Source organism: Anguilla anguilla, chromosome 17, assembly GCF_013347855.1.
Source record: "Anguilla anguilla isolate fAngAng1 chromosome 17, fAngAng1.pri, whole genome shotgun sequence".
Lineage (NCBI taxonomy): Eukaryota > Metazoa > Chordata > Actinopteri > Anguilliformes > Anguillidae > Anguilla > Anguilla anguilla.
Window position 1 is genome coordinate 25,506,186 of NC_049217.1, and position 15,772 is coordinate 25,521,957.

The 15,772-nt window shown below is 49.9% G+C and overlaps 1 protein-coding gene across 4 annotated transcripts; it reads left to right on the top strand.

The window, feature by feature from the left end:
* The first annotated feature begins 1,003 nt into the window (after nucleotides 1-1,003).
* On the top strand, nucleotides 1,004-15,323 carry LOC118216938 (hepatocyte growth factor-regulated tyrosine kinase substrate-like). 4 transcript variants are annotated; one of them, XM_035398579.1, is made up of 21 exons: nucleotides 1,004-1,259; nucleotides 3,727-3,811; nucleotides 4,222-4,297; nucleotides 4,684-4,776; nucleotides 5,246-5,369; nucleotides 5,528-5,580; nucleotides 5,751-5,819; nucleotides 5,915-6,039; nucleotides 6,528-6,612; nucleotides 7,208-7,306; nucleotides 7,411-7,506; nucleotides 8,231-8,266; nucleotides 8,685-8,858; nucleotides 8,984-9,197; nucleotides 10,108-10,280; nucleotides 10,585-10,725; nucleotides 11,782-11,965; nucleotides 12,309-12,442; nucleotides 12,819-12,908; nucleotides 13,278-13,364; nucleotides 13,545-15,323. In XM_035398579.1, the coding sequence occupies exons 1-21, from the start codon at nucleotides 1,223-1,225 to the stop codon at nucleotides 13,641-13,643; spliced, it is 2,274 nt and encodes a 757-aa protein (XP_035254470.1). In that variant the 5' UTR covers nucleotides 1,004-1,222; the 3' UTR covers nucleotides 13,644-15,323. The 4 variants fall into 4 exon arrangements, with proteins under 4 accessions (XP_035254470.1, XP_035254473.1, XP_035254472.1 ...); XM_035398582.1 differs by having other exon boundaries at nucleotides 5,252-5,369; XM_035398581.1 differs by having other exon boundaries at nucleotides 1,005-1,259; nucleotides 8,987-9,197.
* Nucleotides 15,324-15,772: the final 449 nt, after the last annotated feature.

The window sequence follows — 15,772 nt, forward strand, 5'->3', positions numbered from 1 at the left end:
CATAGCTGAGATCGCTCAGATTCCCCTCTGCCTCTATACTGACCCGCATGTCTATTGCTCTACTTCTCTGTGTGCAAGATCACGTCTTCCTCCAGACGGACCAATGAAAGAACACCAAGTACACGCACAACAGCCTGTAAGCAACACCCTTGCAACAAAAGACATGTCCCCGTCCGAACTCACGGGCATACTCATGCGTAGCTTCCAGCCACATATTTATTATTTATGCAGATTTCTCTGTAGAACCTAGGAGATATGTTTGTACATGTTTTAATCACTGTAGGGACCCAGTGCTTTCCTCATCTGTGGGAAATCTGTGAGTGGAGATGTCAGGGTCTGGTTTCTCTGTCCTTTCCACTGTTGAGGACATGCTGCCCGCCCCCCTCTCCCTCTCCCTCTCCGTACACAGCAGTCAGTACAGAGTGGAGGGTTTGTCTTGGGGAGAGAGTAGGACAATGGCACAGTATAGAACTCCAACAGTACAGCAACAAAGCACAGCTGTGTATTGTGTGCCAGGTATTGAGTCATGTATGACATAGTCGGGGGGGGGGGGGGGTCTCAACAAGGCTCTTCGAAGATGTAAATCGTTTTACAGTTTAGGCAAACCTATAGGCACAAGACACGTGTTATTTTTTTTAAACATATGTGCTGAGGTCGTTCTACAACAGCTAGACAGCTTTTACACTTCGCAGTTTAATGTGTTTCTTTCAGATAGCCATTACAGAAGAAAGGAATGTAGAATAAAATATATATCTGATATATATGAATGGAACTCCATTCAAGATAAATTAACTGATAAATACATTTCCTTTGCTATAGTACCTACTTAAAGGCTACAGTAGTGGTAGTAACATCCGAACTAACTGTTGTAGGCTAACGTTAACGATGCATGGTAGTCCTGCAATCATATTTACAAACAGATTTTTTTATGAGAACCCGTTTTGCCTCTAGAGGGCAGGGTTGTGAACATTCTTTATAGAAAAACCATTCCCAAAATAATTACGCTCTCAGCTCCGAGGCTGAGGGCATCCTTGGATCAGCTAACCACACCATCGTTCAGATCTCAACGCCTCCGTAGCATAGATTTTAAAACTGATCCGCGGTCAGCTTCGACACAGCAAAGCATACGGCACCGGGAAGCAGGAAGTACGTAATCCTGGTCAGGGACTGAAAAACAGGAGCCAGTCGCGTCTCGTCAGCAAGTCTGAATACAAGATCAGCTATGGGCAAAGGAGGAGGCACTTTTGAGCGGTTGCTCGGTAAGAGCTGTAACTGACTGGTCGAGCGTTGTGTAGCATACTGTGATTTTGGTATTGTTTGGCAGTTATTTGGGTTGTCGTTTTTCCTTAGCGCCAGCTTGCTATAACAGGCCTGGGCGTAATCATTCGCCCTCTGCCGCTTGTCAGCCCCGAACTTACTAGCCAAGATGGACCGAGCAGTCTCATTTTCACGCCAGACTGGAATGCCAACATGTAGCTGGTCTACCGAATACAACTAATTTACTAACTTGAACTGTTTGTTAGTTAGCAGTTACAGTCAGCTGTTTGATACAGCCTAGTTCTGGGGAACAGTCCTGGGTTTTGGTCGGCTTTGTTTGTTTTAGCCAGCTGACGGTGGCTCACTAGCAAACGATGCATAGCTAACTAGCTAGCTAACGTGTAACCCTAGCTAAATTAACTAGTAACAACTTATTTGGGTACATGTTTAGCTCCTTAAAATGAACTGACTTGCACTGCTAGTTAACCATTTTTAAACCACCTTAATTGTGTCACCTCAATTGTGTCGTTGTAGCTGGCAAGCTCAGGATTGGTATTTGAGCCCAGATGACCCTGCCAGCTAAGTTAGCTAAACAGATAGATCTGTCATTAACTAGCTAAGTTTCAACTAACCGCTTTAGCTAATACAGGTCAATTAAGTTAACGTTAGTCTAAATTTATCTGAAATTATTCTGGAAACATTACGCTGATAAATATTCCAAGTTCCGTTTAGAATTGTGGAAGAAAGCGTTAGCTAACCTGGATATAATTTTAAATGACACACAGTTAGATGATATTTGAAGTCTGGCTGGTTATTCAGCAAGACAGCTTGGTAGCCTTTTTGTCAAAGTTTGCGGACTTGATTAAAATTAGTAATGTTAGCTCACGTATTCTAATTTGCTAACTTGCGAGAGATATTTTGGTATAATCATTTTTTTATCATTGTGGTCTGTTAATGGTAGGGCCTAACTGAATTAGTTAAGATAGCTTGCTTAGCTGATGCAGATAAGTTACCATTCACTGTGCTGACACAGAAGCTAGCAAGCTATGCAACTAAACGAGGCCTGCTAAACTTGCTTATGATTCATACATTTGCCATTGTCACATTGAAATGTTGAGAAATAAAGGACTCTAAAGTACACCGTGAAAGTGTCCTGTGGTGAAATCATATTTTGGATATCGATGTTATCTAGTTGACCATGCTTTCTCAAGCGTAACTTGCTTTGAGTACGTTTAACCTGGCTAGCGGTGTGGCTTTTGAGTTATCCCTTGGTTGCCGTGACAGACACCACATTGCCTTCGGTATAACTTAGTACTTTGGTAATAAGATCGGAGTGAGTTTAATGATTAACGCAAGCGAAGGACTTTGACCTCGCACATTGTTTCGTGATTATTTATTGAATTCATAATCATTTCCGTGACCAGTTCCACCAGAATGATTTCTGATTTTTAATAACCTTGCCCAGTTGTTCAATTGAAGCTCCCCTTCTGCGAATTTGGTCCTGCACCCAACAGTACTGCTTAAACTGCTCTTCATAATTGCTGCAAATTTTGGCAGCTGTTCCTTTCACAATAGCACAATGTATCTATTATCTATGAACGGACAACCTTCCTGTTTGTGTTACTGTTCATTCAAATGTATAGGTGCTGTGACAGGCCGATTTGCATGAGGGATTGATTTATATCAGTTACATGGAAATGACTGGCAGACAGTCCACAGCCTCCCTGATATGCTTAAATGACTGAGTGTTTGGAGTTGTTCTATTGGACCCCTCCTTCATGTGTGGCATAGGTAACCAAATAGCATCCTTTTTTGTATTTTAAAAAGCCAGAGTCTATTTGCACGTTATTTGTGTTGATCTTCGTGTAGTTTTTGGTGGAGTTGCTTGGCAAACGGTCTGTTATCAGATCCAGACCATGCTATTGGAAGCTGTGGCTGGGAATCTCACAGGGTAGAATAGCCCTGGTCTTATCCTCCCCATGTGAGGAAGGGTTTCAGTCGGAAGGATATCTTTGTCTTTATCATGCATTAAGCAGTCCACTGCTCTAGTTGATCTGGTACCTACCGCCTGCCAGGACCACCTCTGTATGTAGAGCATTACTTCATTGCAATGGCTGTGCAACTCGGATGGTGGACTGTAGAATGGAACGTAGTGGCCACAGAAGGAATCAAGTCCGTTATAACTCAGTCTTACTGTAGTGCTGAAACCAGGCTGACTCATTATACCCCTTTCCCATGGTAGACCATTGCTGCTGTTGTTGGCTTGCTTACAGGAATTATGGGTGAAGTTGGAATCACTGTTTTTCTTGGGCTGATATAATGGTGGTCTCTTTGTAGCCAGTGTGCAGGTGCTGTTTAGCCCATGTTAAAAATGAGTTCCAACTTTGAAACTGGGTGTGGTGGGAATGCACGGCTTGCGCTGCACTGATAATTTATCTCGCTCTCTCTCTCTCTGTCTCTGTCTCTCAGATAAGGCCACCAGTCAGCTTCTACTGGAGACAGACTGGGAATCCATCCTGCAGATCTGTGACCTCATTCGCCAAGGAGACACCCAGTGAGTGCTGTCAGGCCCCACAGAACTGACCTTTACACCCCACAGTGACCCCTCTACCCCATAGAGCTCACATTTCCACCCCATAGAACTGACCTTTAAACCCCACACTGACCCCCGTACCTGATAGAGCTCACCTGTACCCCTCATTGGCCCCTGTGCCCCCAGAGCTGACCTTTAAACCCCATACAGATCCCTGAACCCCACAAGATTGACCTTTCAACCCCACACTGACCCCTGAACCCCACAGAGCTGATCTTTCAACCCCACACCGACCCCCTGGACCCCACAGAGCTGATCGCTAATGTTTTTTTAATCTTCCTAAAAAAGAACATCTGGAAACCTTTTGTCATGTTATGGTGTGTTTATGGGAAAAGCTGACGGACAGAATGCTCCCTGTCCTCCTTCTGCAGAGCGAAGTACGCCATCGGTGCCATAAAGAGGAAGGTGAACGACAAGAACCCACACGTGGCTCTGTACGCCCTGGAGGTGGGTAGGCTGTTTGCCAAAACAATTTTTAACAACATCTTGAGTGTGAAACGTTGAGCAGAAGTTTTGTGAATTGAGTTAGCAAATTCTTTAGATGAATTAAGAGCCCAGCAAGTTAAGAAGTAAAGCATCCTTAACCCTTCTGTGAGTAAACTCTTCCGTTACCCTCGCTGTGATGAGATGGTTACTACGATCCTTACTTCACTCTAGTGTGAACCTCTGCACCTTGAACTGATGCACTTGTTGTATGTCGCTCTGGATAAGAGCGTCTGCTAAATGCCTGTAATGTAATGTAATGTAATGTTAGCCCTCGCGAATGCGTAGATGGCTAAGCGAAAACGCGCTGCCTGTTTGAGCGCTGGGCTGATGGTGGTTCCGTCGAGCAGGTCCTGGAGTCCGTGGTGAAGAACTGCGGCCAGACTGTCCACGATGAGGTGGCCTGCAAGCAGACCATGGAGGAGCTGAAGGACCTCCTCAAGGTGACACTTGCCAAATTTGCCCCCTTGAAACCTCCAGTCTCCACCACGCCTCATTTCCTGTCGTCATCCCACCCCACTTCTCGGGAGTTTGTAATCAATAAAACAGGAATCTAAGGGCGACCAACACAGTGACCATATGACACTGGGTGTCCTTTAATGCAGCATTAAAAAATCGAGTGACTGATCAATTAAGGAATTTGGTTTTGTTTCATTCTTGTTGTTACCCTATGTTATATCTTGTATTCAGTTACAATTGAAACATACACATTTCCATCATGTTCTTACACTCATCTCTTGGTGGGTTGGCCAGATTTGCCTCTGGCTTTTAACTCCTGCTCCTTCATGGACTCCTTATTTAGTCCTGTGTTTTACCAGTGTGGTGTAATGAAGTATGTCTGTGTTTCACTGAGCATAATGCATGGGTGGCATGCTTGCCCCTGCTCAGTGAGTGGTGTGCTTTCCCCGCTAGAAGCAGACGGAGCCGAACGTGAGGAATAAGATTCTGTACCTGATCCAGGCCTGGGCCCACGCCTTCCGCAACGAGCCCAAGTACAAGGTGGTGCAGGACACCTACCAAATCATGAAGGTGGAGGGTGAGTGGAGAACTATACTCTCTGTCTCTCTCTCTCTCTCATACCTGTTTGATTGGAGCATTACTTTTGATTGTGCTTTCCTGATTGGAGGACTGCATCTTTGTCTGTGACTGATAATAGAATTGCGTGTGTTCAGCCAATCACCTCTCTTCCCACAGGTCATGTGTTTCCCGAGTTTAAAGAGAGCGATGCCATGTTTGCAGCGGAAAGGGTGAGGCCATTGCCGCGGTCGTGCGTCTGCACGCCGCAGAGTGTACTGCCGAGTTGAGGAGGCTTCACCAAGGATTTATGATTGATATTCGTTGATGTGTTTCTTGCTCTTTATTTCTGTCTTCATCTGTCTCTCCTGTTGTCTCTCTCTCTCCTTCTCTGCCTCTGCAGGCCCCTGATTGGGTGGATGCTGAGGAGTGTCATAGATGTCGAGTTCAGTTTGGGGTCATGACCCGAAAGGTAGAAAGGCGCACGTGCTCGTGGGACGTCGTGTTAACATCCATGTGTGAGGGATTGTTAGAGTAGTGTGCTCTCTCTACGTTCCTTCTTTGCAGCACCATTGTCGGGCGTGTGGTCAGATCTTCTGTGGAAAGTGTTCCTCCAAATACTCCACCATCCCTAAGTTTGGCATCGAGAAGGAGGTCCGCGTGTGTGAGCCCTGCTTTGAACTCCTCAACAAGTGAGTCTGCAGGCCTGACACTGTATCCAGATCAGTAATCGCTTCCACTGCTGGTCACCTGCAGGCCTGACACTGTATCCAGATCAGTAATCGGTGCAGGGTGTAAGGATCTGGGTGTTGTTGAGTCATTTGGACTGGATTTGGAACTAGAACACGAGTCGGTTATTGGACTCGGCACATTTTTAGACATTTGTTACCTCATTAATAATTCCGTTCAGAAATTCTGCCCTTGGCTCTCAGTAACCAGGTCAGTACATTATTACAGTTTGGAAAGACCCTTCATTCAGTTTCCTATTGAAGTGATGAGGGGAAAAAAACAAACCACGTTGTCTAAGGAACAAAGGGTACCACTGACCCTCAGGTTCCTGAAAGCTGAGCTGTGAATTAATTGATTGGGCAAGCATGTCGTTTTTGTGTACAGCCCAAAGACCCTCTTTTCCCATCTACTCAACTGTCTGTCCCTCCCTGTTTCCACCCCCCCCCCCCAGGAAAACAGAAGGGAAGCCGACAGCCACCGGGCCGGCGGAACTCCCTCCAGAGTATCTGACCAGCCCTCTTTCCCAGCAGTCTCAGGTGAGTGCATCATGGGTAGTGTAGTCCACAGATTTAACATATAGGAACTAATATTACATGTGCTTTTAGTTGTAGGATTGGTGGCTCTTCTCCCCTCAACGTCATGTCTGTGCTCTTAGTTTTCCTCTTATTTATTTGTTCTTTTTTTCTTTCCTGCTTGTAATTTGTTGTTGACCCCTTCTTCAATAATCAGTGAGTGTGGGAGCCCTATGAAGGTGTTCATCTTCTCCATAGTGATGAAAGATGTCACAAAGCCAAACAAAACATAATATCCATGACTCACTCTTTTTAGTCGATCCTTGCTTTTTGCCTGGGAAGTCTGACTGACAGCTTACTGTAATGCCTCCCATTATAGGACTAATGAAACCTGCCTGCTGTTTTTACCCTGTTCTCCTGATTCCCTTATTGGTAATATGAGTTTCATGTTATTGTGAGGGGGCATAAATGTGGTTAAGGTAGAACTGAAAGAAGCTGCACCACAGCTACCTCAGTAGGGTGTCAGCTGTGTCAGCATGTGATCATCTGAAAATGTAAACGGTAGACGGGGGATGTATTTAGAAATCAGAAGAAACTGAAACTACCCCCTCTCTCCCAGATGCCCCCCAAGAGGGACGAATCGGCACTGCAGGAGGAGGAGGAGCTTCAGCTGGCCATCGCCCTATCACAGAGCGAGGCTGAGGAGAAGGAGAGAATGGTGAGACGAGCGCGAAGGCGACGCGTGCACGCACTCGTGTTTGGCGTTGGTTTTTGGTAACTGCGGCGATGCTGAGGTTTTGGGTGGCGCGCTCTCCTCCACAGAGGCAGAAGCCCTCGTACTCCTCGTACCCCAAGGTGGAGCCCACCCCGGCGACGTCCTCGGCCCCACCGGTCAGCACCCTCTACTCGGCCCCTGTGGTGAGAGCCGGGCCTGTCCAACACCAGCTCCTGACCTCACACCTCTGGGCATCAGCGCCGTTGGTGCACTACCGCACGCCGAGCACGCTACCGCACACCGAGCGCGCTACCGCACCTGGAGCGCACTACCACACCTAGTGCGCACTACCACACCATGCGCGCTACCACACAAAGAGTGCGCTACCATACACCAAGCATGCTACCACACACCGAGCGCACTACCACACCATGCGTGCTACCACACACCGAGCGCACTACCACACACCGAGCGCACTACCACACCATGCGTGCTACCACACACCGAGCACGCTGCCACACAACGAGCGCACTCACACGCTTCTGACCTCATCCATCATCCGTTGTTATGCAGTCAAGCTCTGTTCTCGGCTGTTTGTATCGTGAACATTATGGAAGCGTGTGCTGCATGCTGTTGTATTTAAAGTTTTTTTGCGTTGTGGAAAGCTCGATGAAACGCATTTAGTTTGATGCTGCCTTTTTTACTCCCTTGAAAAATGATTTTGTGCCTCTTTTGGACTTTTTACCGGAAAAACAAGGGACAAATGGCTAAAAACATTTTTTTTTCTAGTGAATTGTGTGTGGTGATACTGCGGGTGTGTGTGTCCGTGTTCGCTGAGGGCCTCAGATGTGTGTGTGTGTGTGTGTGTGTGTGTGTGTGTGTGTGCGCGTCATTAAGGGCCCCCCATCTCCCCTTCCTTCCGTACAGAACTCCTCTGCTCCCTCGGCTGAAGAGGACCCAGAGGTAAGGCCCGTTTGTGATGTCACTTTTACTTGTACAGGGACACTTCACAACAACCCAGCCTGACCGAGGGTCAGAGCATGTAATCCAGCGGTTGGCTGGGTCATAGCCTGAGGTATTAAATTAAAACTTGCAGCAAAGACGTGTATCCTCATGTGCAGGTCAGAAGAGCGAGGCGGTGTAAGTGGGCCTTCAGGCTGCATCATGGCATGGGCTTGAACCCAGAGAGGGTCAGGGTGGGGGTTGTCAGGCTGAGGGAGATGGGAATGATTGCCCCCCCCCCCCCTCCCATGCACCCCCATGCCTTCCATTTGTAGTGAATATGGCTCCATCCTGATGCCAGTGGACTCCTGTGACAATGTTAGCGGTGTTTAGCTGCTAATGCTAATGGACTCCGGGCGCCTTCTCCCTCGCTCCCCAGCTGGCACGGTACCTCAACAGGACGTACTGGGAAAAGAAGCAGGAAGAAGCTCGCAAGAGCCCCACCCCTTCTGCCCCCGCCCCCGCCCCCGGGCCCGTGCCATTGGCCGAGCCCCTGCCCGTCAGCCAGCCCGCGGACGCCCACGTGCCCGCTCAGCCAGTCAGCGTTGTGGAGGTGTGTCACTCCCCCCTTGGCTCTGCTGAATTCGATTTTGGGCAATTTGTGTGAGCTGTGTGACCCTGCCCCTTTGGTTTGACCCCGCTGCCCCTCTCTCACCCCCCACCCCCACCCCACCCCAGCAGCAGTACCAGAACGGCGAGTCGGAGGAGAACCACGAGCAGTTCCTGAAGGCGCTGCAGAACGTGGTCACCACCTTCCTGAACCGCGTGAAGAGCAACCACATGCGCGGTCGCAGCATCACCAACGACAGCGCCGTGCTCTCGCTCTTCCAGTCCATCAACAACATGCACCCGCAGCTGCTGGACCTGCTCAACCAGCTGGACGAGAAACGCTGTGAGTACCCCCCCCCGCCCCCCAAAGCCCCCGCTGAACGAGGGGAGAGAGAGGGTGTAGCTGTGAAAGATGGTGTAGCAGCAAGGGAGAGGGTGTAGCAGCGAAGGAGAGGGTGTAGCAGCGAAGGAGAGGGTGTTGCAGTGGAGCTGAGGGTTTTGCAGTGAAGGAGAAGGTGCTGAAGTGAAGGAGATAATGTCGCAGCGAAGGAGAGGATGTAGCAGTGAAGGAGAGGGTCTAGGTGTGAAGGACAGGATGTAGGTGTGAAGGAGGGGGTGTAGATGTGAAGGACAGGATGTAGCTGTGAAGGAGGGGGGTGTAGCTGTAAAGCAGAGGGTTTTACAGTGAAGGAGAGGGTGTAGCAGAGCAGGAGTGGGTGTAGCAGCGAAGGAGAGGGTGTAGCAGCGAAGGAGAGGGTGTAGCAGCGCAGGAGAGGGTGGAGCAGTGGAGCAGAGGGTTTTGCAGTGAAGGAGAGGGTGGAGCAGAGCAGGAGTGGGTGTAGCAGCGAAGGAGAGGGTGTAGCAGCGAAGGAGAGGGTGTAGCAGCGAAGGAGAGGGTGTAGCAGCGAAGGAGAGGGTGTTGCAGTGGAGCTGAGGGTTTTGCAGTGAAGGAGAGGGTGGAGCAGAGGGTTTTGCAGTGAAGGAGAGGGTGCTGCAGTGGAGCAGAGGGTTTTGCAGTGAAGGAGAGGGTGGAGCAGAGGGTTTTGCAGTGAAGGAGAGGGTGGAGCAGAGGGTTTTGCAGTGAAGGAGAGGGTGGAGCAGAGGGTTTTGCAGTGAAGGAGAGGGTGTAGCAGAGCAGGAGAGGGTGTAGCAGCGAAGGAGAGGGTGTAGCAGCGAAGGAGAGGGTGTTGCAGTGGAGCTGAGGGTTTTGCAGTGAAGGCGAGAGCGTGTGTCACCCCTCTCTGTGTTGGCAGTGTACTACGAGGGGCTGCAGGACAAGCTGGCGCAGGTTCGAGACGCGCGGGCGGCGCTGAACGCCCTGCGGGACGAGCACCGCGAGAAGCTGCGGCGGGCGGCCGAGGAGGCGGAGCGGCAGAGGCAGATCCAGCTGGCCCACAAGCTGGAGATCATGAGGCAGAAGAAGCAGGTCAGAGCCCGGACTGCCCAAAACCAGCCGCTGCGCCCCCTGCTGAACTACCTCACCGCCCTAACGCGCTGGACTGCTCGCGGCGTTTTCGCGTCTGTGGGATTGTGTGACTGGCTGCTTGTTGGTATGTGACGTGGCGCGGCTGAGCGATGGGGTGCGATTGGCTGGTCTGAGTGCGTGTGACGTTGTGATTGGCTGGTCTGAGTGTGTGTGACGTTGTGATTGGCTGGTCTGAGTGTGTGTGACGTTGTGATTGGCTGGACTGAGTGTGTGTGTGACGCTGTGATTGGTCCCCGCGTTGCAGGAGTACCTGGAGGTGCAGAGGCAGCTGGCGATCCAGCGGCTGCAGGAGCAGGAGAAGGAGAGGCAGCTGAGACTGGAGCAGCAGAAGCACACCGTTCAGATGAGAGCACAGATGCCGGTCTTCTCCCTGCCCTACACACAGGTAAACTGCACCTCTTACACAGGTAAACTGCACCTCTCACACAGGTAAACTGCACCTCTTACACAGGTAAACTACATATCTTACACAGGTAAACTGCACCTCTTACACAGGTAAACTGCACCTCTTACACAGGTAAACTACACCTCTTACACAGGCAAACTGCACCTCTTACACAGGTAAACTGCACCACTTACACAGGTAAACTGCACCTCTTACACAGGTAAACTACACCTCTTACACAGGCAAACTGCACCTCTTACACAGGTAAACTGCACCACTTACACAGGTAAACTGCACCACTTACACAGGTAAACTACACCTCTTACACAGGTAAACTGCACCACTTACACAGGTGAACTGCACCTCTCACACAGGCAAACTGCACCTCTTACACAGGTAAACTGCACCTCTTACACAGGCAAACTGCACCTCTTACACAGGTAAACTGCACCTCTTACACAGGCAAACTGCACCTCTTACACAGGTAAACTGCACCTCTTACACAGGCAAACTGCACCTCTTACACAGGCAAACTGCACCTCTTACACAGGCAAACTACACCTCTTACACAGGTAAACTGCACCTCTTACACAGGCAAACTGCACCTCTTACACAGGCAAACTACACCTTACACAGGCAAACTACATATCTTACACAGGTAAACTGCACCTCTCACACAGGTAAACTGCACCTCTCACACAGGTAAACTGCACCTCTTACACAGGCAAACTACATATCTTACACAGGTAAACTGCACCTCTCACACAGGTAAACCGCACCTCTTACACAGGTAAACTGCACCTCTCACACAGGTAAACTGCACCTCTTACACAGGTAAACTGCACCACTTACGCAGGTAAACTACTCCACTTACACAGGTAAACTACACCTCTTACACAGATAAACTACTCCACTTACACAGGTAAACTGCACCTCTTACACAGGTAAACACGTATACACGTGCACACCAGCCTTCTCCCTTTATACATTACTTTCTCTTTACTTTACGGAGCTCACTTATGACAGGTGGAGCTCTTTGTGTTTGCTGTGTTGTAGATGCAGTCTCTGCCCCATAACGTGGCCGGGGGGGTGGTGTACCAGTCGGCCGCCCCCCCCAGTTACCCCGGCGCCTTCAGCCCCTCTGGGTCCGTGGAGGGCTCGCCCATGCACACGGTCTACATGGCCCAGCCGGGGCAGCCTGGCACCGGGCCGTACCCGCCCATGCCCGTCTCGGGAGCAGGTGAGCTCGGCGGGCACAGGGAGCGCAGGGCGGGGCCTGGCAGTCCGGTGGAAGGCTGCCGCCCGGGTTGTAACAGGCCACGTCATGACCGTGTGTTACAATGTACTGGCCTTCATTGCCGATGGTTATTCCGTTGTTTTAATTCGAATGTAATTCAGTGATATTGAACTCGGTGATTTGCTTTTGTCTGTTGGCTTCATAAGGGAGTTTCACGACATGTGTGACGGAAACTTCGTCCATAGCTGTGTGGCGGTCAGCGTGACCGAGAGATTTGATCCGGAAATCTGTTTTGTTACATCGCTGTCCTCCCCACCTCCCCCGTCCCTACGTTTCTGTGTTCCAGACCCGAACATGGCCAACGCCTACATGTACCAGACTGCTGGCCCCACGGGCCCGCCCGCCCCCCCGGCCCAGGCTGTTCCCACCACGAGCCCCGCCTACTCCAGCTACCAGCCCACACCCACGCAGGGCTACCAGGTGAGGTGGGCGGGGCAGGGGGCGGGGGGGGGGGGGAGTGTCTGATACACAGTCGGTCCCCCCATAACGATGCCATTATGTCATTATTGTTTTATCTTGATGTATTACTAAATTGATGCCATTAGATTCACTGTGTGAATGTGTGAGTCAGATGTGTTAATTGTACACATTCCCGTGTGTATTTTCATTGCAGCAATGTGTGGTGCGTATATAACAGCAAGTTAGGCCAGCACTGACTGATTTTTATTCTTCCCTCTCTCCCTTGTTCTTCCTCTCTCTCTCTCTCTAATCTCCTCCCTCTCTCATCTCCTCTCTCTCCCTCCTCTCGTCTCCTCTCTCTCACCACCTCCTCCTCTCTCTCTCTCTCTCTGTGTAGAATGTCGTTTCCCAGGCTCAGCCCATTCCCCCTCAGGCCCCTCCCACCAACGGTATGGGCTACATGAGCTACCAGCCCTACAACATGCAGGTCAGCAGTGCGTTCCTATACTGCTATGCTTACGTGCTACAACCAAGGAACATTCTTCTGTTTGTTTTAGTGCTGGAGCGCTTATTTACTTTGCTGGATGTAGTTGCCAGGGACAACTTCATGGGATTTAGCTAATATGGTGCTAGTACAAATGGTAAATAATGTTGAAGTGGTACTGCTAAACTAATTAAGGGACAGGAAATGAGGTCGGGGAAGTGCATATTTAGTTCCCGGGTGCAGTGTTCTAATGGATTATTCTCTTCCTGCTTCCTGTGTGGTGCTGTGCAAAGCCAATTGGTCACTCTTGCAGAACCTGTGAGTAAAGCCACACCCTTTTTTTTCTTTCTTCTTCCTCCTCCTTTTTCCCAGAACATGATGCCATCGCTGCCTGGGCAGGACCCCAACATGGCCACCCAGCAGCCCTACTTGCCAGGACAGCAGCCCATGTATCAACAGGTACGTCCGTCTCCCTCCCTCTCTCTCAGATGCTCTTATTCTCTCCCACTCCTCTCTTATGTCATCTTTTTCTCTCTCATTATTAAATGTCTTGTAAAATGCTGTTGTGGTGCATTTTATTGTCTGGTAGTGTGCTTTAATGGACCCACATCCCTAGCCTTTTGCCATTCTGTCCTGCAGATGGTGCCCCCTGGTGGCCACCAGCAGCATGCGCAGCATCAGCAGCCACAGCAACCCCCGGGGCAGGGCGGAGTTGCACAGCTAATCTCCTTTGACTGACAGTCAGCCCCGCCCACCCAGGCCACGCCATCGTGGGCCCCACAGGCCACACTACAACTCACTACTACCCCTCACACCACCTCACAACCTAAATCTGTGTGTTACAATCCACTGCCACCCCAGCACCCCCCCCCCCCGATACCTCCCTCTTCTGCACCCCCGTAGTGGGGAGGGGAAGGGGGCGGGGTTTAAACAGGGGAGCTCCAAATCCATCGGACTCTGCATCTCCATTTCCGCTTTGTCCTATGTAGGCGTGTATGTTTGTGTGTGTGTGTGTGTGTGTGTGTGTGTGTGCGTAATGTTCAATTGTGAGACGAAACACAGAGGCTCAGATTAGTCACTTCTGTTATAAAATGAAGGAAAAAAGCAAATTCATTTTCACAGGAAAAAAAAAGATATAATGAGTAGTCCTGTCCGGCATATTTTTCTATAGCGAATTGCATGGCTTTTTTTTTTTTTTGTGAGTGATGATGCCCGAGACTACAGCTCTTACTGAGTTTTCATTGGCCGGCATTATTATTCTTTCATTTAAGAACAGGAAGTAGAGGCGTAGAGGCGTATGGTCAGATACCACTTCATGAAGGTGCCCCGAAATGAAGTTAGACCCAGTCCGCTAACACCGCTGTCCTGCGACAGGCTGCTCCGGTCTGGAGATCTGGAGGCCCACGGGTCCCACCCTGGGGTAGACGCGCCATGCTGAACGACACACGACTCCTTTCATGCCACGCACAGCTGTCCCTGTGGAAAGCCTTATTAGTTTACACTGCTTCACTTTGGCTTCTAATGGCGAGATGGGGACCCGCAAACTAGGCTCTGTTTTTGCGGGGCCCTCCCATTAAAAAAGATGTGGGAGGATTCTGAAGAGTTATACGTGGAAATAATCTGTGTGTTGAGGGGGCGGGGCTGTCTGCCACAGTAAAGCGAAGGTGCTCACTGGTCACTGCAGGGCTCAGAGGGAAGGACACGGACAGCTCCTGTGAAGGACAGGGCCTGTGAAGGACAGGGTTGTACAGGACAGGTTCTGTAAAGGACAGCTCCTGTGAAGGACAGGTCCTATAAAGGACACGGCCTGTGAAGGACAGGTTTGGTAAAGGACAAGTCCTGTGAAGGACAGCTCCTGTAAAGGACAGTGCCTAGGGCCGCCCGCAGTTCTTGGCTGAAAGGTTTTCCAGTCGCACTGCGTCGTACAGAATCGCACACTGTGGTGGACAGTCTGTCTCCTCTCCTCTCTGGGGAAATGCTGGTTCTGCGGCTTCATCACCGGGTCTTAAGAGCAACCGCGCGCTCCGCCTTGAGTCCACGTTCTGCTGCGAGCGCGCCTGTGCTGCAGCTGGACGCGAGACTGCGCTCAGCTGCGCCGAACTGCGCTGCGGGGGCTCCCGAAGGGATGCGAGGGGGGGCGGGGGAGGGGGGGGGCGAGGCGAGGCACCGAAGTTCGGTCCGCTACGCTTGCACGCGCGTGTGCTGTGTGTGTGTGCGTGTGCGTGGACGCGTGATTTTGTGCGGACTTGGCGAAGAACAGACATGTAATCCGCATGCGCATAACACGTCCCGCCGGCCAATCCTGAACCCCGGTCATATCACGTGAACTTTTCTTTATCTTGTTCCATCATACGAATCTGATTTAAAAGAAGAGCAATTTAAAAATTATATTTAATAAATATCATCTTTTGTCCATCATCTGCTTGGGGTGTTTTGTTTGTTCTGCATATGCTTGTTGGAGTGTGCTAAATAATATCAAATTATAAGGGTTTCTTTACTATTACCTCTGCAGAAAGAGTATGCCTGTCGGCATAGCTGACACTGTAACAGAGTGTTTACAGATTTTTTTTTTTTAAACGTTCTGTTTTAAGGATTTAAATTATTTCTTTTATATATAACAATGAGCAGAAAAGAATCTACAAAAGGCACACAAAAAAAAAAAACAATCTTTTAAACCAGGGCTGTGAACCCCTTTTCCTGGAGATCTGCCGTCCTGTAGGTTTTCACTCCAATCCTGACAAAACGCACCTCATTCAACAGCTAGAGATCTATGCTGAGCTGCCGATTGGTAGAATCAGGTGTGGGAAAAGCCATTTGCAGCCACCGCACTAGGTGGGGAAAAAAAGAAGTTTGCTTTCTTCGCCCTT

Bases quoted from the DNA above. Each gene is read 5' to 3' on its own strand.
- LOC118216938 (XM_035398579.1), top strand. From the start codon at position 1,223: ATGGGCAAAGGAGGAGGCACTTTTGAGCGGTTGCTCG. The intron at 4,777-5,245 runs GTGACACTTGCC...TTTCCCCGCTAG, and splicing joins AGCTGAAGGACCTCCTCAAG to AAGCAGACGGAGCCGAACGT. The intron at 5,820-5,914 runs GTAGAAAGGCGC...CCTTCTTTGCAG, and splicing joins TTGGGGTCATGACCCGAAAG to CACCATTGTCGGGCGTGTGG.